Source organism: Tupaia chinensis, unplaced genomic scaffold (assembly GCF_000334495.1).
Source record: "Tupaia chinensis unplaced genomic scaffold, TupChi_1.0 Scaffold000164_1, whole genome shotgun sequence".
NCBI classification, from domain to species: domain Eukaryota; kingdom Metazoa; phylum Chordata; class Mammalia; order Scandentia; family Tupaiidae; genus Tupaia; species Tupaia belangeri.
The window spans coordinates 3,709,504-3,734,332 of record NW_006159638.1 but is presented as its reverse complement, the minus strand read 5'-3'; the positions used below and the strand labels follow the sequence as shown (position 1 = coordinate 3,734,332).

The following is a 24,829-nucleotide window of genomic DNA, read 5'->3' as shown; positions in this document are numbered from 1 at the left end:
CACTCCCCCTAGGGTGTGGTCATGCCACAGTCCCTTCTTCATTTCTCCATCCTTTGGGATTTGGAGCATTCACATAAATGCATCAACATGTTTCTCAAGACACTGGGGCTGGGATTTGAATATGTGCTTCGTGTGTTTTTCAAGTTTTGTCCAGCCTACTAATGAACTCATCAACGGCATTCCCCATTTCTTTTATGGCATTTTTGATTTGGCCTTTTGATTATTTTCTTAAAATTTTCATTTCTCTGCTTACATTATCTACCTGTGCTTGCATATTGTTAAATTTTTGCCACTAAAGCCCTTAGCAAAGTCACCATGGTTTAAAAAATTACTGGTCTGATAATTCCAATCTTTCTGCCATACTTGAATCTGGTTCTGACGTTTGTTCATTTTAGCCGAACTGTATTTATTTATACCGCAGTTGACTACGTGGGAGTCCAGCGACATAGCCATTATGCTAACTGCTGGTCCACTTTCTGTGTCTTTCAAGGAATTGGTCCATTCCATATAAAATTTGTGGGCATAGCATAGTTCATAATATTTCTGTATTGTCCCTTAAATGTCCACGAGATCTGTGGTGATGTTCTCTCTTTCACTTCTGATATTAGTAATTTGTCTTCTTTTTTTTCTTTAGTTAGCCTGGCTAGAGGCTTATTATTGATATTTTCAGACACAGATTTTTGTTTTATTGATTTCCTTTTTTTTTTTAACTGTCAGAGGGCATGGCATGTTCATGACAGAGAGAGAGAGAGAGAGCGAGCGAGCGAGTGAGAGAGAGAGAGAGAATACTCATGAGAGAGAGAGACATAAAAAGAGACACAGAGACAAAACACTCCCCCTAGGGTGTGGTCATGCCACAGTCCCTTCTTCATTTCTCCATCCTTTGGGATTTGGAGCATTCACATAAATGCATCAACATGTTTCTCAAGACACTGGGGCTGGGATTTGAATATGTGCTTCGTGTGTTTTTCAAGTTTTGTCCAGCCTACTAATGAACTCATCAACGGCATTCCCCATTTCTTTTATGGCATTTTTGATTTGGCCTTTTGATTATTTTCTTAAAATTTTCATTTCTCTGCTTACATTATCTACCTGTGCTTGCATATTGTTAAATTTTTGCCACTAAAGCCCTTAGCAAAGTCACCATGGTTTAAAAAATTACTGGTCTGATAATTCCAATCTTTCTGCCATACTTGAATCTGGTTCTGACGTTTGTTCATTTTAGCCGAACTGTATTTATTTATTTTTTTCCTTTTGATTTGCAAAAAGTTTATGTGTCTAACTGGACATATGTAAAGGGAGTACAAGGGAAAAAAGCTACAGTAAATAACCTTTACTAAGTAGTGGTGGACTGTATTGTATAGTCCTATAACTAGGTCTCAGTCTTCGGGTGAGCCTCTTCTCAGCTGTAGACTTGGGACAGTGCCTCTCAGTCTTCTTCTCCCTTTAGGTAGGACTGCATGTTTAGAGGGAGCTTAAGGTGGGTATTTTCCTTACTCCTATATAGATAAAGTCTAGCAAATAGTTGCTTGCTAAGAAGAGAATGCTCTGCCATATTTCAAACTGGTTCCATTTTTCTTCCACTTGCTGGAATAGTAAGGAAATTGTGTGTGTGTGTGCCGTGCAAATTCTGATTTGCAAGTTTCCATGTATTGCATTAAATGGTTCTGATTTATCAATAATTCTAAAATCAATGAGGAGCCAAAGAGTTTTAAGCATTGGGATATCATGATTAGTTTTGCTTTCAGAAAGGTTATTTTGATGGGTGAGAAGGTTGGGGCAAGGAGACTGGTCCGGAGCTCCTGTGGTTCCAGGAGAAGCTGAGGGTGTGAAACAGGTGGCCACAGCGGAACTGAAGAGGGAAGGAGCAATTCCTGCCCAGGAGAGCTGACCAGCTTCTTGATCAGACTGATGTTGAGAAGGAGAGAAAGGACAGCTGAGAGGAGGATGGTATCATTCACAGAAATAGGAAAAACAGAAGGAAGAACAGATTTTGAGGGGGAAGATGATGAGCACGGTTTTGGACATGCTGAGTTTGAAAGCACATGGGAAATTCAACCAGTATTATTTAGTAGGCAGGCACAGCAACAGGAGCTCACCAGGGAGCTCTAAGTAAAGTTGAAACCAGGCTGACTGAGCTTCTCCAAAGAGAACCACATGTGCACTGAGGAGAGACGTGGCCAGGGTCAGGATGCTGGGGAGCACCCACAATTAAATAATGGACTAACAGAGCAGAGTTCATCCAGGAAACCAAGAATAAACACACTGCAAAGGAGGAGAGAGTGCACAAGAGGAGGCGGTGCTGCAGCCTGTGGTTAAGAGCAGGAGCTTTGTGGCTAAAGCTGGTGTGGTGCTCGCCAAATCCCTCTCTCCCTGAGTACACAAGTCAGCTCCATTTTCCAGCCTCATTGCATCTGGGTGGAGCCAGTGACTAGGTAATCACTGAGTGTGAGACAAGGTCACCTGCAATTAAGAGCAGATACAATCTTCCTCTAGCTTTTTTCTTCTCCATCTGTGGTCCCTTTGCAGGTCACATGTAAAAGGACCCTGGGAAGGATCGCACTCAGACTTTGAGTTTCATCTGTTACCCCAACACGGCCTAGCTTACCTTTCCTGACCCTGACTTTGGAGTCAGACAGCTACATTTGAATACTGGCTTTACTGCTTGAATCCTGGCTCTACCTCTTTCCAGCTGTGTGGCCTTAAATAAACTGCTTAATTGCTCTGTGCCTCAGTTTCTCTCAGTAAAATTAAGATAATAACATCTATCACAGACAGTTTTCTGATATAAAATGAGGCAATAAATGTGAAGCATTCAGAACAGCGTTGAAAACTCTAGAAAAGTTAGGCAATAACAGCAAGGAGAATGTCAAGAATGGGAACATGGTTTATGCTAGGGAGCAGCAAACCATGAACTGCAGGTCACTTCCACCCTGCTGCCTGTTTTTGCTCAGCCTCTCAGCTAAGATGGGTTTGACATTTTTAAATGGTTGAAATAAATCAGGTGAAAAAGAGATAGAATTCAAGTTTCAGTATCCAGAAATAGCATTACTGGAACACAGCCGTACTTATTTATTCTCATTTTGCAATGGGGACTTTTGCACAACAATGGCAGAATATGAATACTCTGCAACAGGGACCATACTGCCCATGAAACCTAAAATATTTACTGCTTGATCGTTTTAGTGACCCCTGGCTTACAGTGTCAAATGCAGCAAAGGTGTCAAGAAAGATAATTAAAAGTGTTAACAGGAATTGGCACTAGATTACCAGTGACCTTGATGATGGCTTTATTAGAGTGAGCAGAAACTAGGTGTCAGGTAGATCAAAGTATGATTCCCTTATCTGCAGTTTGCTAGCTCTGTGTTCTTGGGAAGTCACTTAATTTCCATGAACCTCCATGAGCCAGTTATAAATAGTGGAGGAATAGAGCTACTATTTCTTTTTCAAGAAAGATTTAAATTTATTATCATTATCATTATTATTTTACTCTCCAGAGAGAGACAGGGAGAGAGAGGGAAGGTGAGAAAGCAAGCCACCAGGTCTGAGACTCAAACCATGGTCAGCCATGTAGGAGCTCAGCACTTTAACCACTGTACCACTTGCTGGTCCCAGAGCTACCTTCTTGAGTTATTGGAGGGACTAATAATAATGCATACACAACATAAAACACCATGTCTGGTTTATGTCATGTGCCCAGTAAATGCAAGTCTTGCTTCATTTAGTCTGCTGTCATGAAGCATTCGAAATAGCATCAAAAACTCTACAAAAGTTACAAGATAACGGCAAGGAGAATGTCAAGAAAGGGAACATGGTTTATCCAAACTTACTATTCGAATAGCATCAAAAACTCTACAAAAGTTAGAAGATACCGGCAAGGAGAATGTCAAGGAAGGGAACATGGTTTATCCAAACTTACTATTCCTTTAGAGGTAATGCCTTTGTACTTTTAATATTTTATTTTTGTCTTCCGTGTTCTGCTGTTTTACATTATATGTTAAGTCTTTGCCCAAATCACACCTCTTTAATGAGGCCAGCCCATTTAATACTGGCCACCCTGTTTAATATTGTAATATGTCTGCTTCTCAGTACTTCTAATCACCTTACCCAGCTCTACTTTTCCTTTTCTCATAGAGCTCTGGCCATTTAGAGAATTTACGTATTCATTGTGTTTATTATTCAGTATCTGCCTTCCCTACTGGGATACTAACTCCATGTGGCAAGAGTCCTTGCCTGTTCTGTACAATTAAATATTCCAAATATCTACGTAAAACCCGGCACACAGTAGGTGCTTAATTAATATTTGTTAAATAACAAAATGAAAAAATAATAAGTGGGGATTTCATTTTATTCTGCTTGGTCTGGATGTGCTCCTTAAATCCAGATGCTTGTTTTTCATCATTTCTCTGAAAATACTCAACTATTCTCTGTTATATTACAACCTCTCCTTCACCACCTCCCTTCTCTCCTTTAGAATTCCTTTCAGAATATTTCAGTCATTCCATCCTTAATGTTTCCTATGTTCTTTCTCATGGTTGACAACTCTCAAGGCCAATCTCTGTTTTATCCTAAGACAATTAATTAATTTTCTGTTCTATCATTGTATCTCTTTTTAAGTCTCTAGTCTACTATTCAACCTATTAGTTGAATTTTTATTTCAATGACAATTTTTTTTTTTTGAGAGGTTTTCACTGTAGGGCGCGTGCACTTGCCAGACAGACAGAGACAGACAGAGAGACAGAAAGCGAGAAATCACCCCCTGGGGGGGATGGTCACGCTGTAATCCCTTCTCCTCCATTCTCCTCTCGGGATCTTGGGTACGCATGCACATGCGCCTGGCGTGAGTTTTAAGCCATCGGGTCTGGGACGCGAACCGCAGTCGACTATGTGGAAGTCCAGTGACATAGTCATTACGCTAACTGCTGATTCCCCTCAATGACAATTTTTTGAGCTTATTTTTTTCCCCTTTCCTTTCTTCTTCTTTTCTACTCTTTCCTACACTTGTTTCATGGTTCCTAATCTTCCCTTTATTTATTTGGCTATTCTAAATATTCTTATATTAAAATTTCATTCAAATTGTTCTGTTATTTGTAGTTCTTGGGGCTGTGAAGCTTTTTGTTTGTTTAATCAGCTGTCTTTCTTGCTATGGCTCATTTCTCTCTGCAGTCTGTAATGTTAGATCATAAGTACTATTTGGAATTTTCCTATGCTGGGGCCTGAAGGATCCAAAAATGTATTACTGAATGGCCTGTCCTAAGAGGCAAGCTAGGGAGGCAGTATATTATGAGTATGTGCCTTAAGTTCGCATTCCACATGGAACTACCTGTGTAACCTCGCACAAATACTTTCCACTTTACTTTTCTTATCTGTGAATTGAAGATAATGATACTTCTTGCTTCCAGGAGCTATTGTAAAGAATTAGTAGGACTGAGACCAGCAGATGGCATAACGGTTACATCACTAGACTCCCACATAGTCGACCACGGTTTGAGTCCCAGACCCAGCGGCTTAAAACTCTTGCTGGATGCATGTGCGTGTATGCCCAAGATCCGGAGAGGAGAACAGAGAAGAAGGGATTGAGGTGTGGCCATCCCCTCTGAGGCATTATTTCTTGCTTTCTGTCTCTCTGGCAAGTGCATGTGCCCCTTAGCAAAAATCTCTCTTTAAAAAAAAATTATTGTTTAGTGGGACAACCAATATTAAGGGACAATGTTTTGCATGTAATAAATGCCTAATAAATGTTAAAAATTACTAATATAAACATGGTAGTTATGATAGCACTTGTCAATATCTTCTCCTTGGTTTCTGATATAGGAAAAAATTTGGTGCTCATGAAAATAGCTTCTGAATCTTTATATGTAATGTACAGTCAATCAGTAACTATAATACTAGTTGATTTGTTTGCTTTATTTATGATATATATTAGTTGAAGATGGGACCCCCCTCCCTGCTAGAACTTGTTCACTTGGCTTTCAGCCATTGCTGAGGAGCACTAATGGGAGGAAGAAGGATGTTTCAGACATTATCTTTCGTTAAAAATAAAGCCTAATTAGGGAGTTAGATCATTTGTGAACTATTTTGGATCATTAAAATATACAGTAGGGAGAGTTCTACTGCTGAGAAGAAAATGACCCAGATAAATTTCTTTGGCTTTAGTCAAAGAAAAAATATATTTAACTTCTTGGCTATGTTCTTCTTAGCCATTATTCTCTTTCAAAGGTTAGAAACAGAATAGCAAAATCCTGGACCTCGAGCTGAAGCACGGTAAATATTATTTGTTTCTTGGTGGCAGGGGACTGAGACACAAGCCAACTTATGGGCAGGAGAACTTCATTTCTTCTGTTTCATTTTTTTAAATTAATTTTTATTTTGCTGGTGCATGTGTGCTCACTGGAGACAAGAAGAGAAAGAAGGAAAGTGAGAAACACTCTCTACGGGGACCATGGGAATGGTGACACTGCAATCCTTTTTTCTCCATTTTTACCTCATTTTGGGTACACATACACATATGCCTGGCTTTTTTCTTTAGCTACTAGGTCCTAGACTCGAACCATACAGTCACCATGGGGGATCCAGCTTTATTCACCATACCATGAGCTGGCCCAAGAGAACCTCATTTCTATCTCTCATAACTTTTGAACACAATCTTTTCCTTAATTAACTGCTGTTTTCCAACTGTGGCTAAGGGAAGACGAAAGAGCTAAACTTTGTGAATGAAATCCCCCTGATGAATTTTCAGGCTACTATGACTTATCATGGAGCATGGTATCAGTTATCTGTCAAGATTTCACAAAACGAAGATTTACAATCGCAACTTTCATAAGAATCTACACAGGCTAAAGTTTGCGAAGATCTATATAGATAAATATTTTTAGATTTTAATTACCTGGTCTTCATAATCAGATCCTGTATCAATGATCTCTCCAGTGTCCAACATCATTGAAGGATCAAGGTCACTTGAACCTAAGGTTAAGAAAGAAAATATGAGCTGATGGAGGCTGTCTATGTAATGCTTTTAAAGCAAACAATCTCCCACTAGGTTTCCATAGTGTCTTATGGTTACATCAGATTTACAGACATTTCCAGACTCTTCCCATCTGAACACTTTCTCTGCCATTAAGAAGACGACAATACTGTGGGGGAGAATAATTGTCAACGACAGTATTTAGAAACCAAAAAGAACAAGCTACTAGTTCAGACTAGTAGTTAAAGTGATAGTGGAGTCAGGATTCTTCACATAGAACTAATCTGTGAGCCCGAACTTTGAGGATATGAATATGAACTGCGTCATCTGGCAAGAGATGCAGTTTCAGGTGTGCAATGGTAGAAGGACACATGAGTGAAGTACAAGGGAAGACAGGGGCTTCTAGAAATAAGAAAGGCTAAGTTTGCTGACTCTGAAAACCTGAATTGTTTTGTCTCAAGCTTTTGGGTTACCTTAGTCCCTAAAGATGAGAAAAATCAGGTTAATATAATGTATTATAGAGAGATTGTTTCTCCTAAGTACTACAAGTTACATTAAATGCTTACCCATGAATCCCCAAGGTTCATACTTAAACTGGTAATTTTCATGATGGGTAACCTGAAGCACAATTGATTCTTCATTCTCATTTAATGACTCTTTTCTGCTGGTAAATATGTATCACCTAACTAGGCTGAAAGACGGTATTCAGTGCTGCTGATAAAATGTTATATATCCTGTGAAAAAACAAATCACCCCATGTTTTATTGTAAATTTAGACTTGCCAAATAATTACTGACCAGACTATGCAATGACTAATGTTTAATAAAGATGAATGTTTCTTTTCTTTTTTCTTTTTTTTTTTAAGAGAGAGAGAGTGAGAGATCACCCCTATGGGGATGGCAATGCCTATCTCCTGCATTCTCCTCCTGGGATTTTGGGCACGCACATACACACATGCCTGGTGTGATTTTCAAGTTGCTGTGTCTGGGACTTGAACCGCAGTTAGACATGTGGGAATTTTTTTAGTGGGATTACAGAACTAGTAAGAAGAGCTGCCTATTGGATGCTGACACCACTCTAGCCTTCACCTGTCCAGGAGCAGAGGGCAAATAGGGCCACACAGACCCTACTGCACCATTGGAAGCCTCCTGCCAGCTAAGGTGTGGGAGGAGCAGCTCCTTGGCCTGCACACATGCATGGGACAGAACACGATTTCACACACCATCACCCAATCTAGCTTCTCTGCCCAGTCATCAGTTACAGAGACCATAAAGTTTGGGCATACAAGCCAGAACGTCTGAACACATCTCTTCCCATGCTGACTCCAGCAAAAAAGCACAGAAATTTTTATGTGCAAATTAGAGAGAAGAGAATTCATTACTAAATTTCTAGCAATCAAAGCAGAGCCTCAAGAAACATGAAAAAAGCAGGAAATGTCCCCCTGCAAAGGAACATAATAATTCCCCATCAATAATGGACAAAACCACAAGAAATCACAGAAATGTCAGAAAAAGAATTCAGAAACAATAATCGTAACTAAACTCAATGAGATCAAAGAGAAAACAGACAACCAATTTCAGGAGATGAGAACATCATTTCATGACTTAAGTGAGGAACTTCATAAAGAGATAGATATCCTGAAAAAGAATCTAATGAACTTCTGGAATTAAAGAATACAATCCAGGAAATCAAAACCTCCCTTGAAATGATTAACAACAGATTAGACCATGCAGAAGAAAGAATCTCTGATCTTGAAGACAAACTTTCTGACTTAGTCCAAGTGACCAAAAAGAATGTAAGACTATCCACTAAAAATGAGGACAACATATGGAAAATCCTTGTCACTATTAAATGTCTGCATATTTGCATTATGAGTATTCCAGAAGGTGAAGAGATGGGTAAAGTCTCAGAAAATCTCTTTCATAATGTATTAGCTGAAAATTTTCCAAACTTGGAGAGGCATAGAGACATCCAAATTCAGGAAATAAAAAGAACACCACATTGATATAACGTAAGATCCTCTCCAAGACACATCATAACCAACCTGATAAAAATAAGAAACAAAGACAATATTGTAAAAATGACAAGAGAGAAATGCCAGGCTATTTACAAAGTAAGTAACTCATAGACCTCTCAACTGAAAAGATGTAGGCAAGGAAAAAAGTGATGGTATTTTTCAAATAAAGCATTTTGTAAAGGGGCCAGATGGTGGCACAGTAGTAACATAACTGCATCCACAAGGGAAGGTCCTGGGTTAGCATCCTGGGGCCTTCTTGCCCACAGTAGGTGCATGTATGCCTATGATCCATGGTGGCTGAGGCGGAGGGTAGATAAGAGTGTACAGACTTTGTTGCGGGTATCTCTCTCAACGTCTTTGTCTCAAAGAAATAAGTAAATAAGTTTGGGGGGAAGAAGCATTTTTAAGGTGTATCTTGAAGCCCAAATACTTGATTTTCTTAAAGCCCAGTTTGAAGGTCACTTTGTACGTATGATGTGAGACAGCAAAAATGTCAGAAGTAAACTATATGTTTTTCCTTTGTGTGATCACAGACATATTAGAATCAGACTTTCACAGAATTCACCCCCTTATTTTAGAAAAGAGGAAAATGAGATGCAGAGATGTTAAATAACTCGGTCAAGGTTATGCAAGTGCATGAGATCAAAGACAGCACCCGAAGCTCCTAACACACCCTGCTGACTCCAGATTCTAAGCAGAAGCAATCCAAAGGCTTTACAAATATTATCTTTCACTACAGTACTTTATAGAAGAGGAATTGGAGGAGTATACTGCCTATTCTGGCTTCCGAGAAAATGAGGAACAGTGAACAGTTGCTGATGAGGCGGATTGCAGTGACTGAGGTAATGGAAGACTCAGAAGTGGAATTAGGGAGTGTCGTTCAAGCTGACAAAAAGCAATGCTCCTTTCTAGGCGACTGTCCTTAACGGCATCATTAAAGGCAACACGATGTTATTTAGCTTTTACTACTTCCACAAAACGGGTATTATCCACCACTCGGTAGTGGAAGTGGCGATAGGTACGTACTTGGATTCAAAGGATGCCCTCACCTCAGCTGTGTTTAGCGCGATGCATGTGGCGCAAGCAACGTGCTCTGAACTCCAAATCTTATTAAACATAAAACTGCGTTTAGTTTCTGTGTCCTACTTATTTTAATTAGAAACTATTCTTTTGTTCTTTTTTTAAAAATGTGCAATGTGAAGTGCTCTTAACCCAGTTAACAAATATTACACATTAATATTTGAAACTAGAACAAGGTAGAACCTTTAGTAATGGTAGAATAAATTAAAAAAATGTATGCTTATAATAAAGAGACTGGCTTTCCTAATAAGATGTTTTTAACAGAAATTTTATTGTATCATTAAAGGATGGAATTTCTTGACACATGTTGCCCATGGCAACAGTATTAATATATCATAGGAGGCAATAGACAAAGGATATCATTATCAGCTCAGATAATGATTGAATAGCTCTCATTTTCTTTTAGCGTTGGTTGCTTGGTTTGCTGAAAATGGGAACTTTAATAATAGTTCAAGATTCGACAAACAAAATAGAGAGGGAAATATAGACATACATATTTTTGTCTTCTTTTGTTGGGCAATTTAATGTATAATCAACTGCAATGGTGCTCAAAAAAGACAGCAAGATTAGGACGTATTGAAAAAGTATAAATATGGCTTTCATTTCTCCCTATTTTGAATTTCTCAATTTCTTTTCGGAGTTAAAATATCCTCTCTTTAGATAACAGGGAAAGGTATGAGCTGAAATACAGAATCCCACAGAGAGTACTCAGTGTCACTAGTTTTAGATGTAGAATTGTCTTTGGAAATATTATTTGCACTTAAATTTAAGTGGGAAGATGATACTAATTTGCTGCAAAAGCATCAGAGGCTGGCTAACCATATTGCTTTCTGAGACAATGTAAAGGATGTTCTTTTCCTAGTGGATTTTGGAGTTAAAAGTTTAAGGAAGATCCTTCTCCCACACTGAAGATGCTCTTGCAATTACAGGACTTCTTGAGCAGTGAAGGGTGTCTGTAAAATTCTTCCTACCCTTTATTTGCTCCTTCTAAGGAAAGTACTCTTCCTAAACTGGAAGCTACCTAGAGGGGTATGTCTCATCTCTGAATCTAAGAACAACATGTAGAAATTAAATGCACTCAATGCATATTTGCTGAATGACTGAAAATGAACAAAAGGATATTTCCTTTGTTCCTTTTCAGATCATCACCGTGTACAAACGTTAAATGCCCTCTTTAAGTGCCCAACCTGCATTAGGCACTGAGAACCCAGCTCTAATTCCATCTCATACGGAACGGTGTTGGTAACAGTTTGCATCAGAATTCCTTTGAGGAAGAGCACCGTGTTATTTGGGAAATAAACAGCAACTGGGAGTAGAAGGTAAGCTTCAGGAGGGATCTGGGTGTTGGTGGACTGTTCTGGTGAGAAGGATTAGTGGGGATTTGTCAGATACTCCAGGACAGAGTAAGGACAGAAAGAAAGAAGAGTATTAGTAGAGGAATGAAAAGGGTAAAGGTTGTTTTGCTTAAGAGCAAAGATACTAATTCAGATATATCCTTTTTGATTTGACAGTCACATGCTTTACATACATAAATCATTTCCCTTCACAACAGTATTATGAGGTAGGTGCTATTCTTATTCTTTATAGATAGGGACATGGAGGCCCAAAGAGATTGAGTGACATAGCCAGAAGGCTCTGGCAGAAGTATTCATGGAGGGCTCACAGAGGATGAGACATCGTAGATAAAGCTTGAAGGGTGCAGAGTCCAGAGGAATGGCAGTCTATGAGCAGAGGCTCAGAGACAAGCAAATGCACACTGCTCTGGAGCTAAAGGTTTGTGGTCATGTGATTAGATGAGAGGCTCCACCACTCATCTAATGGCCAGCTGGAAATAAAGGCCTTACGTGTCATCTCTATTGAAGTTACACTGGACATCCGACAAACCAACACAAAGGAACACATACTTCGGTCCTCATGAAGTCTTGTAGTATAATTAGGGAAGTAGTTTTTTTATTTTTTTTGTGAAGAGGTTTTTGCCTTAGGGTATGTGTACTTGCTGGAGAGAGAGACACACACAGAGACAGTGTGGAGAAAGGGAGAGGGAAAGTGAGAAATCACCCCCCCAGGGGGGATGGCCACACCACAATTCCGTATCCTCCATACTCTTTTCAGGATCTTGGGGACACATGCACATGTGCCTGGTGTGGTTTTAAAGCCACTGGTTTGGGACTCAAACTGCAGTCAGTCATGTGGGAGTCCAGTAACATAAATACTACGCCATCTGCTGGCCTCAGGGAATGATTTTTAACAATCATACTAATTGTAGTGTCAAAATTGTGATTTACATATCCTGAAGGAAAAGTACAAGGTACTCTATACAAGTACTCTGTACTCTAACCCATTCTGGGATAGAGTCTGAGCAAGCTTTTCTTTTTTTTTTTTTTTTTTTTTTGGAGAGGTTTTTGCTATAGGGCATGCACACTCACCAGAAAGACAGAGAGAGAAAGAGAGACAGAAGGTGAGAAATCACCCCCTGGGGGGGTGGCCACACCACAACCCCTTCTCCTCCATTCTGCTCTCTGGATTTTGGGCACGTATGCACACGCACCCTGCGCGAGTTTAAACCACGGGGTCCGGGACTCGAACCATGGTCGACTACATGAGAGTCCAGCAACATAGCCATTATGCCAACTGCTGGTCCCATAAATAATTCTTTATTAAATAAAAGAAAAGCTTAAGAAAAAGAATTATTTATTTTATTTATTATTATTTCTTAATTTGAAGAGAGAGAGAGGGAAAGTGAGAAAGCAAGCTGCCAGGTCCAGGACTTGAACCATGGTCAGTCATGTGGGAATCCAATACCTTAATTACTACACCACTTGCCACCCCCTGAGAAAGCTTTCTGAGGAAATCACATTTACACCGAAGGCACAAAGTAGGATGTAGCCAGTGAAGGATGAGACTATGGAGCCATGAGAGTGGAGGGATGCAAATTAGGAAGAGGTCTCTATGCAGCCAGAAGAGCAGGTGCCAATGGTTAGTCATCAAGGACTTTTTCTAAAAGTCAGGGAGTCAGATATCAGAACCACATTCTTTGAGATTTCCATGGCAGCAACAAGGTTCATGACAGACAACAGAGGCAGTATGAGGAATGACAAAGCTGTCAAAGAGTTAGTGGGGACTGAATTCTCAAAGTTTCCTGAGAAATGATGATTTGTGCTGGGTATAAGGGTGAAAATGATTTTGCCTGGCTCTCTGGAGAAAAGTCAAGGAGAGAGAATTGAAAACCATTCATAGGGAGGTTGTAGGAGAGCTGGGGGTGGGGGGAGTTGAGATTCTACAGAGGGAGAGGGAGAGGGAGAGGGAGAGAAGGAAAGAGTAAAGAGACTTTAGGAAGGGATAAAATTCAGAGGCTGGCAATGCAGAGCAGATGTCTTAAACAGGACTTATTTACTGGGTGAGTCACCAACATCTGTAAGCCAGGAGATTTCACCTCTGAATGTGGGTTTCTGTATTCTTTCCAAAGAAAGGAGGACCTAGTAATGATGGCCCATTCCTTAGTGGCAAAATGGCCTGAAGCTGCCTCTGGAGGGGGAGCATCATTTATTCCTAGTTGACAACAATCCCTCCCACAGCCTCACTTCACTTGAGTAGATCTAGCCAGTACAGATTGGTTGTCAGAGGGAGTTCTTTTCTTTCTTTTTTTTTTGGAGCGGTTTCTTTTTTGCTATAGGGCGTTAGGGCGTGTGCGCTTGCCAGCCAGACAGAGAGAGACAGAGAGACAGAAAGTGAGAAATCACCCCCCAGGGGGGATGGCCACGCCACAGTCCCTTTTCTTCCATCCTCCCCTGGGATCTTTGGCACGCATGCACATGCGCCTGGCATGAGTTTTAAGCCACTGGATCCGGGACGTGAACCGCGATCGACTATGTGGGAGTCCAGCGACATAGCCATTACACTAACTGCTGGTTCCAGACGGAGTTATTTTGAAAGCATGTTCTAAATAAAACATTAACTTAAAAATCACAGGATTAGGGGCTGGCAGGTGGTATGGTGGTTAAGGGTGTTGGATTCCCACATGGCTGACCACGGTTCAAATCTCGGACCTGGCTGCTTGCTTTCTCACTTTCCCTTTCTCACCCTCTCTCTCTCTGTCTTTGTCTGGTTGAATTAAGAAAAAGAAAAAGAATAACAAATGGAATTAAATAAATCTTTTAAAAAAATCACAGGAGTCATAGCATTTTGAGGGCATCAGTAGACTTATTTACAGTGATCTTACCAATTCTCTCTATTCTATCTTTCCTGAAAAAGGGACAACTTTTTATAAATAACACTAGAAAATAAGGCAGGTGAATTTATATCAGTTACCTGCATGCTGTGTGTCTGCTCAGAAAGACTGCCACCTTGCCTTTCTTATAAAAGTTATTTTCTTTGAAGGTACTCTTAGGTGGCTTTAAATAGTGGTCTACAATTATGTGTAGCCTTTTCCTTCCCAGAGCTTTTGGTCTTCACTCTCTGAGACCTTAACCCAGAAGACAGATCAGGGCCCAGAAAAAGATCTGACAGTTATCTGCATAGCACCGACAGTTGAAGCCACGCAGGACAATGTGTTGATCCAGAGTCAGAGAAAGTAAAAAGAGAATGAGAAGAGGGCTGAGGACAGAACTACGGGATATGACTGCTCTGCACAAAGTCCAAAGCAGACTTCTAGTAGTGAGTGCCTGGACACAAAGGAGTGGTGTCACAACAGAGCTGGGAGCTGGATGGGAGTGGCTATGAAACTGAAGGGGATGCTTTTCCAGGCAGCATAGGAAAAACTTGTACTAGTTAGAGGATCTGGAAAGAATGACAACTTTTTGTTTAAATTTGCCATAGGGGATGTATACTTGCCAGAGAGAGAGAGAGAGAGAGAGAGAGAGAGAGAGAGAGAGAGAGGATTCCCATAGGGAATGGTCACAGCAATCCCTTCTCCTCCCTTTCTCCCTCCTTTTGGAATTTTGGGCACACATATACATGTGCCTGGTGTGTTTTTCAAGCTGCCAGCTCTGAAATTTTACCACCCAACTGGCCACATGGGATCCAACCACCTTAACCACTATGCCATCTACTGGCCTGGAATTGTAACTTTTAATTGTTGCACAAAGTATAGGTTAGATTATTTAGATTTTTTTCTATTATGTTGGGTCTTCAGAAAAGTCATGACACATTTTTGCATAGAAAAATATGTCATGCCTTTTTTTTTGAGAGAAATTTTTGCTATAGGGTGCATCTGCTCACCAGAGAGACAGAGAGAGAGAGAGACAGAAAGTGAGAAATCACCCCCCAAGGGGGATGGTCAGGGCATAATCCTTTCTCCTTCAGTATCCTCCTGGGATTTTGGGTGGGCATGCACGCATGCCTGGAATGAGTTTTTTAAAAATTTATTTATTTAAAAATTTTTTTTTATATAGATTCAATCATATTGTTTAGCTTACAAAGTGAACATTTCAATATGTGAACATTTCTCCCCAGTCCAATTGATCAAAATATCTTCAACCGATAACACCACACCTCCCCATCCCCTCAATGCTCTGCCTCCGTATCCCTCCTCCAAATGTCCTTCCCTAGGCCCCACTCCTCCACACACACTCCAGGACTTAAACTGCAATCAACTACAGGAGAATCCAACGATGTAACCGTTAGGCCATCTGCTTGTCCCCTATGACTTTTTAAAAAAATTAAAACATTTATTTATTATTGTTATTTTAAATTTGTTATAGAGTACATGCACTCACCAGAGTGAGGGGGGGGAGAGAGAGAGACAGTGAGAAAGCAAACTGCCAGGTTCGGAACTTAAGCTGCAGTTAATTATGTGGGAGTCCACGGCTTCAACCACCATGCCACCTGCTGGGCCCCATTATGACTTTTTTTGGAGCGGTTTTTGCTATAGGGCGCGTGTGCTCTCCAGAAAGACAGAGAGAGACAGAGAGACAGAACGTGAGAAATGTCCCCCTGGGGGGATGGCCACACCGCAATCCCTTCTCCATTCTCCTTTCAGGAACTTGGGAATGCATGCACAATCACCCAGCATGAGTTTAAGCCACCAGGTCTGAGACTCGAACCGCGATCAACTACGTGGGAGTCCAGCAACATAGCCATTACGACAACTGTTGGTCCCTCCCATTATGACTTTTCTGATGACCCAATAGTAGCATAGGTCCTACATTGTATTGTGACTGCCTGTTAATTTACATGTACAATGACAAGAAGAAAAGATTTATAGACCTTTCTTTTTAGTTTTATACTTTTTTTTTCTTTTTTCTTTTTCCTATCTGATGCATAAACTTGCTGGAAGGGGGCTGGGGTGGGAGAGGGTGAAAAAACACTCCCCATGAGGGATGGCCATGCTGCAATCCCTTCTCCTCTCTTCTCTTGTGGGGATTTGGGGTAGCATAGGTCCTACATTGTATTGTGACTGCCTGTTAATTTACATGTACAATGACAAGAAGAAAAGATTTATAGACCTTTTTAGTTTGTTTTATACTTTTTTTTTTTTCTTTTTTCTTTTTGCTATCTGATGCATAAACTTGCTGGAAGGGGTCTGGGGTGGGAGAGGGTAAAAAAACACTCCCCATGAGGGATGGCCATGCTGCAATCCCTTCTCCTCTCTTCTCTTGTGGGGATTTGGGGTATGTATGCTCATGCACCCAGCGTGTTTTTCAAGCTGGTGGGTCTGAGACTCACACCACATAACTGGCCATGTGGAAATCAGCCACTTTAACCACCATGCCACCAGCTGGCCCTATACTTTTATTTTAAACCAGTAAGTATAAGACTGTGTTGTCCTGAATACCTTATAATAGTTTGTTGAGTTGCCCACGAATACAAACCCCAGACGTTTGACCGGTGATGATGGTGTACTGTTGTCTAAGGACTCAGTGACTTACCTGCTGCAGCCTCTTTGTTTGGAAATAACTTGTTGTCAACTGCCACACTGATGTCATAGAACACCTCATCCTCATCACGGTCTGCATCAAACTGGGGAAATAAGGACAGAAAAGTTTGGAACATGAGAATGCATAAACTAGTTAATTCTAAAACAAAATGATCATGCATTACATGACTGTATCTCTGATGAAGCTGGGCAATAGGAATTTAAGCATGACATACCTTCAATCAGATATGTAGAGGGTCCTAAAGCCCAGACCACATATCAAACAGAAAAGAGTTTTAGGGAGTAAACCTCCAGTTATTTGTGGTTAAGAAAAATGTATAGCATTTTCTTAATTTATAAAGCGAGTTTAAAAGAAAAAAACAAACCTGAAATTTACCTGTGGATTTCTAACTTAGTTTTTCTAATAAAAATACCCAAAACACATGAAGGGGCCTGCAGGTGGTGTGATGGCCGAGGCACTGGACTCCTACATGGGTGACTGTGGTACGAATTCCAGACCTGGTAGCTTGAAATCACACTGGGTGTGTGTGAGTGCATGCCCAAAATCCTGAAAGGAGAATGAGGAGAAGAGATTGCAGTGTGGCCGTCCCCTCCTAGGGGGTGATTTCTCACTTTCCCTCTCTCTGTCTCTCTCTGGCAAGCACACATGCCCTATGGCAAGAACCAAAACCAAAACTAAACAAAAACATGAAAATATATAGTTCTAAACAACAGGGGAAACTTAGGTTCTAATTTACTGTTAAAGAAAAAAAAAGGAGCTTGGATAGTGACACAGCTGTAAAACATGATGCTCTGTGAGGCAGACCCACATGGTAAGATTACTGGTTTGCATCCAGAGACCTCCCTGAGGACCCTGGGAACATGCCCATGATCTGGGGCTGGCTGAAGCTAGGTGTGGGTCATAGCATCAACATGCTGCTGAGGGTGCTCTGTCTCTCTATCTCTCACTCATGGAGAAAATAAATAAAACAAACTTTAAAAGGAAAAAACCGAAGGACTCCCAAACTGAATCATAGAGACTATCTTAGATAGTACACCATAGAGGTAGTCTTGGATACAACAGATTTTGCTGTAACAAAACCACAGATTTAAACATTTATCTTACCATTCTCTAAAATGTACAAAAGTAAAAATATCTAAAAATAACATTTAGTTATATTTGGGAATTATCTATTTTCCAAGTTGTTCAATGCTTTGTCAGCATATTTTGTGTCTTTAGTTTTTAAAAATAGTTTTACTGAGTTATAATTGATATGATAATCTTCACATACTTAAAATATACAAATGATAAATTTTGACATATATACATACATATATATATCCCTATAAAACCATCATAAAAATAAAAATATTGGATATGTCTATCACCCTCCAAAGTTTCCTCATTGATCTTTTTCTGTAATTATAGATATTTTGCACTTTCTAGTATGCAATCTTTTTGTTTCTAATACAGATTTTTTTTGGGGGGAGAGGTTTTTGTTACAGGGTGCGTGCGCTCGCCAGAGAGATAGAGAGAGATAGAAAGTGAGAAATCACCCCCCAGGGGGGATGGCCATGCCGCAATCCCTTCTCCTCCATTCTACTCTCAGGATCTTGGGCACGCACGCACACGCACATGAAGCGGGTCCAGGACTTGAACCGCAGTCGACTACATGGGAGTTCAGCGACATAGCCATTATGCTAACTGCTGGTCCCTCTAATATAGATTTTTGTTTCACTCAGCACAATAATTTCGAGATTCACCAATACACATTTTTTCAAGTTACAATAATGGGTTTATTATAAATTAACCACATTGTAAGCAAGAAACACCTGTAAATAGTTTTGAGTATGATATTTCTGCTATTTATTGTGATTTCTGGTTTACATATAATCAGTATTCATCTTTGTGAGTTACACTATGCTTTTTCAAGGCATGCATATAGTGTGTAATAATTAGATCAAGGATATGTAGACCTAATATCCCTCTTATTTGACATTGAACATGACATTATGTTGTGCACACTTGATGATAGTTCTACTAGTTTTTTTTTTTAAGTATACATTGAATTGTCAATGACTTTTTTACTCTGCTGTGGTACACTGTTCCATAACCTTCTGATTTGTTACCATGCAGTCTTACGTCTTTTAATAATTTTTTCCTCAACTTCCCCACCTACCCCCATTTGGAGTTCTGGCATCTGTCGTTACTCTCTCTGCTTCTGCATCATCGAGTCACTCCATATTGATCAGAGAGTGCAGGCATTTGGTGTATGGTTAGTGGAGACATACAGCATTTGTCTTTCATAGCCTGGCTTATTTCTCTTAGGTTATATCATATCTATCTATCGTGTATCTAAGGATCTAAAGATCTATTATATATATATGTGTGAGTGTGTGTGCGTGTGTGTGTATAAAGTTTAAAAAATACTGAAATAAAATAACTTACACACACACATATATGATATATCTTCTAGGTTCATGTACATTGTGTCAAATGATAAGATATCATTGTTCTTTATGTCTGAGTAGCACTCCATTGTGTATATGTGCCACATTTTCTTAATCCATTCATCAGTTCTTAGGCAAGTGAGTTGATTCCATGTTTTAGTTATGGTGAATATCGCCACGCCAGGTACTCTCTCTAATCCTTTTCGTAGCTTCTTTCCTCTGCATCAGGTCATTTCCTCACACACTGATTAGTAAGTACTCTGCTAAATACTGGAGGGGGCCCTCTGCATACCTCAGGAATTCTCTGTACATCTCTTTCATATCTGATGCTTTTGTCCTGCAAACTTGGATTCCTTGGACTCTCAGTTCTAGCTTCTTAACTCACAGGGCCCTCAAGTCTCCACAGGATTTCTTTCCCTTGTACTGTAGCCTGGAAATTCTCCAGCAATCTAGCTTAGGCAGTCATAAAGCTTACTTCATTTGTTCCCTTTCTCTCAGGGGGCACTTCATTGCTTGACATCCAGTGTCTTGAAACTATTATTTTTTAAAATGGTTTCACAAGGAAGAGAAAATATAGTCTCCCTTTTTCCATCTTGGCTAGGAATGGAATTTCAGTTCTTTAACTTTCAATCTCAATTACTATCATCATGAAGACATTTCAGATTTAACTAATTTTTTTTATATTTTCTTAATGAAGTGTTTCATTATTTCTAGTTAAGGAAATTTGGGGAACCTACATTCGGAAGTTACTTTCTTATCTCTCCTGACACAGAGCACAAAGAACATCTGCAGAATGTTTCAAAGTGCTTTTGCTATGTCCTATCCACCCATGGGGAAGGGCAGGGAGATAGTCTTACTTTTATTTTACAGGTGAGGGAATATACCCAGAGATATTATGACTGTCAAGTCACACAGCTAATAAAGCAGAAGCTCTAGGACTTGAATTTGCGATGACTGACTCTTTGCATTTACCAGGTGGCATGTATATGATCATTACAGTGAGAAAAATAAAGCCCCACTACTCATTCCAGTAGGTGCTAATACAACCCCTTTGTCTAAAAGCAAGGGGGAAAGGCAGGTGGTGGTTAGAGCAGATACAAGGTGGCCACAAAGGAACAATTAATTCCATCTCAGTGCCCTGCTTTTCACACCCATGTACTGTGGTTCCTTGGTTCTTTCAAGATATCTGTTAGCTACAGTCAGTATGGGGTAACGTCTATTAGGAGGGGTTTCGTTTCTATGTTTTCATTGATTTTTGAGGGATGGGTGGCAGCATTCTCATTTTGTAAATAAAGTACTGTAAACTTATGTCTTATCCAGGATTCTCTAGAAAATGGGACAAAAGCAAAACTTATGAGTTAACATTTTACTGGGGTGTGTTGGGGAGCACATGTGGAACCCTAGGGTAGGAAACGTGAGGAAAAAAGGGAAGTGAGGCAATGAAGGAAGGACACATGCTTCACAAGGAAACACAGCTGGTAGCTTGGTCCTTGGAAAGGCTAAACGGAACTCTTCCATTTCAGAACAGTCTGGTATGGAGAGGAAGGGAAAAGTAAGTCATATGCTGGGTTCTTTCAGTCTTTTATTTTGAGAGAGATTTTTGCTATAGGGCATGTGCTCTTGCGAGAGAGAGAGAGAGAGAGAGAGAGAGAGAGACAGACAGACAGGGAGACAGTAAGTGAGAAATCACCTCCCAAGGGGGACGGCCACAGCGCATTCCCTTCTCCTCCATTCTCCCCTTGAGGCTTTGGGCACACACTCACACGAACATGGCATGAGTTTGAAGCCACCGGGTCCGAGATTCAAACTTTGGTCAACTACATAGGAGTCCAGCAACATTATCATTACTCCACCTGCTGGCCTCCAGTCTCTTTCATTGGTTTAAGTTTACTCTATGAAGAGTTGAGCCCTCCCTCTTCTTAGTTGTGTTGCTTAGCCTCTGGGCAGTCACTGGGAAGCCAGACCCTATGCTACAGGGAGTGGCACAGCATTCGAAACTAGGCTTGCTGAAAGGAGCCTAAGTTTTCATAGGTCTGGTCTGGTTGGCTCTGGGAGCTGGCTCTGTAGTGACCTAGCCCACAACCCTGAAGAGACTGGCAGAGCCATCAGCAATGTTAGCATATGTGGTATGGGCTGGACAGTGGTGGAAAGGATTTTCCATTAAAGGAGCCGTCAAGGCCAAATGATTCAGGGGAGGCTCCTGAACCGAGTTCAGAGAGCTTACAACTTAGCTAGGCTTGAAGCGCTTGACTTGAATTTCTGTTTTCCCCTGCACAGCTGACTTTGAGAAACTTATTTCTTAGCATGTATATACTGCAGGTGATGATATCTCACCTTAAGGGATTAGTTGTGAGGACCAAAGAGATGGTCAATTTAACACATCAGCATAGAGACCGACACAAAATGTAGTCTTTTTTCTTCTTTTTGAATGTTAGGGCTGAGGGAATATGTCCTATAGGTCATTGCTTCTGTATTACATGTGAGCGTGCACACACTCACATACTCTCTCATTCTCTCTTTTTTTAAACTTGGAAGTGTAGAGTAAGAAATATAAAGTTTGAGACTTTTTAGGAGAGCTTATATGCTCCAACTGATTTGAATAAGGATATTTTCAGTTCAGCAAAGGCTAAAGTATTGATCACTCAATCCAAGAGGCAAAGGAAAACACAATCCATGAAATCACTCCACAGTATTTGTTGGGTAACTACTATGTGCTGTTAGTCTCTTCAACTGACCACTTAAGCCTTTGGACAGATGAACATGGTGCTATGAAGTTTCTCAGAAATAAAAATTTGTTACATTTCATGGGTCAAATAATTTAGGGAGATATAATAGATATAATTATGTGGCAACAGACTAGATGATGTCCAGAGTTGCTCACAGCTCTGAAATGCTGTGATTAGCTGGGCACTTCATCTTTTAGGTGATTGTAATTTAATATCTAGCAATCTTTAAAAAAAACTTTTCTTATTCTGAGGGACAGAACTCACAGAGGACATGCTCTGCATAATCTGTTTTATGTCATTCAATGTAATAAGGCTGGGGAGGTCAATTGGAAATTTAAAAATGCAATGCTTCCCCAGTTCCCTAGCCACCCTGCGACGCATGTTTTAATTCAAATAACAAATACTGCAATAGCTTTCAAAAACTTACAAAATACGGCTAGACCAGGAAAGGAAATTACAGTAGAGGGAACAGAATTATGTCCACCATCTGAGGAGAAGGTGACAATAATGATTTGCATTTTTAGTGGCGGAAAACAGTTTTTGTTTTCTTTTGGCTCTGATTTTAAGACTGTCCAAATCTTCCATATAGGCAGGCCTTTCCATATTCTTACATCTTTTAGCTAGTAATGTTAGGTCTATAAATGGATTCAAAAAGGTTGGTACCAGTTTAATCTCTCCTTCAAGATTCTGCCTTAGATTAAATTTAAGTCTGTCTCCCATTTTTTTCTCTTTCTCTTCTTCATAAGTTGAGAAGGAAATAAGTAGTTTTGTTTGGTATCCCGTAAGTATCAGTTTCTAAATCTCAAACAAGCTTCTTGAGATTTTTACTTCTCCCCTGTTTCATACTAGGGATCTCAATTAAGCATATTTCTCACCAATGGTTTAATTTACTATTGGAATCGTTCAACATGCAAATAATGGGTCCTTCAAATTTTCTCTTTTATTTGTTTGGAGACTTCTTTCTAAAAGATTGACTTGTTGGTATTCTCTTTGCAGTGACTTTGTTCTTCCCCAACTAAAAATGAGAGACTACACTAAAATAGTACATTAAAAACTTGCAGTACTTGTAAATCTGTACTTACCAGCAATGGAGTAAATACTATCAACATTACTATGCAATACCATATACTAGAATATTTTCTTATTCCTCTTTGGGGGGGGGGTCATAGTAGGCAACTTTAGCTCTGTGCATGATGCATGTAACTGCCAAGTGGCTATGGCTGTTGACAGACCCTCCCTGCACACTGGCCAGGAGCAAAGTAAAGACAGGCAGGGTTGACATAGGCAGACAACTTTCCACCTCCTCACAGAGCTCTGTGTGGACCTTTAATTTACAGCTATCAATTTCACAGGGAAACGGGCTACAGCTCAGCAACCTTCTTTGTCTATTGTTGACTTTAGTTACACCCACAGCAGCCTTCTAAAACTCCTTTCTGCAAACAACCTTGCCTTTTATTATAATTCATCTAGCATGAATTCAGTTTCTCTTCTCTTATTACCACTCAATTGATGACAAGAGAATCAAAAGGCCCGAAGGCCTGTCTGGGGTGAGAGAATTGATTTCCCATGTGGATCCATCTCTGGTCTGGCACTTGCCATGGAAGAAGCTCTGGGTCTACTCCAGGGCTCTACTGACTAGTAACCATATCTCTTCTCCACATCCCCACAAGACAGACTCTCTTCTCGGACCTCTTTGACTAGGAGGCAGCATTCCAGACTCCTTTACAAAGCTAGACTTCTCAAAATAAGAAGAGTGAGACCAGGTTGTAGGCCTTGCAGGAAGCTGCTGTTGAGAGCTGTTGGAATCTTGAGTTGGGGCTAGAAATCAGGGACTGAGACAATTCTTGAGCTCCTATGGCTGGTTAATTTAATTTTGCAGACTCAAGCACAACCCCAAGAAGACATTCTTTATTATTATTATTATACATTTAATTCACTATACATCACTTTGCTTATAAGTCGAATTTACCCACCATGAATACACTTTACACCAGTCCAGTTGAAGATACTAAACACATTATCATCAACTGATAATAACCATTTCTGTGTCCCATAAATGTCCTGTCTCTCTATTTTCCTTCTTAATTTCCTTCCTTACACTCTCCTTCTTCTTCCACCCTCCTCTATATTGTCTCCAGAATCTAAAACCATTTTCAATGCTTCTATGGTGCTCCAACCTCTCAGTTTCCACCATAGAGTGTAGAGAGTTGGTATATGTTAAGTGGAGACATATAATGTCTCTCTTCCATAGTCTTGCTTCATTCAGCAGCAAGTCTTCCATGTTTCCCCACTTTCTATTGAATGCCAGGGTCTTTTTTTATTTTTTATTTTTATTTTTATTTATTTATTTTTTTATGGCTGAGTAGTATTCTATAGAGTATATGTGCCACACTTTTCCATCCATTCATCTGTTCATGGACATTTGGGTTGGTTACATGTCTTAGCAATTGTGAATGCTGCAGCAATAAACATAGATGTGCAAGCACTTTTCTGACTAAGCATTCTCCTATCCTTTGGGTAGATACTCAGGAGTGGAATTGCTGGATCAAATGGTAGTTCTATTCATAGGTCTTTGAGGAATTGCCATATTGTTCTCCACAGTGGCTGGACCAATTTACATTCCCACTAGCAGTGTAGAGTGTTCCCCTTTCACCACATCCCTGCTTGCACTTATCTTTTTTTTTTTTTTTTTTAATCTTTGTCTTTTTATTTGGGGTTAGGTGGTTTCTCTTTGTGGT

At 40.1% G+C, this 24,829-nt stretch overlaps 1 protein-coding gene across 2 annotated transcripts in view; it reads right to left on the bottom strand.

Annotated features, from left to right (window-relative positions):
• AK5 (adenylate kinase 5) overlaps positions 1 to 24,829 on the bottom strand; it is a 271,423-nt gene that overhangs the window by 105,400 nt on the left and 141,194 nt on the right. For both annotated transcript variants that reach the window (XM_006146062.3, XM_014586854.2), the window contains exons 7-8: positions 16,928 to 17,018; positions 6,887 to 6,963 (exon numbers count right to left, since the gene is read on the bottom strand). In XM_006146062.3, coding sequence (XP_006146124.1) covers positions 6,887 to 6,963; positions 16,928 to 17,018 — 168 coding nt within the window. The remainder of the gene's footprint in view (positions 1 to 6,886; positions 6,964 to 16,927; positions 17,019 to 24,829) is intronic.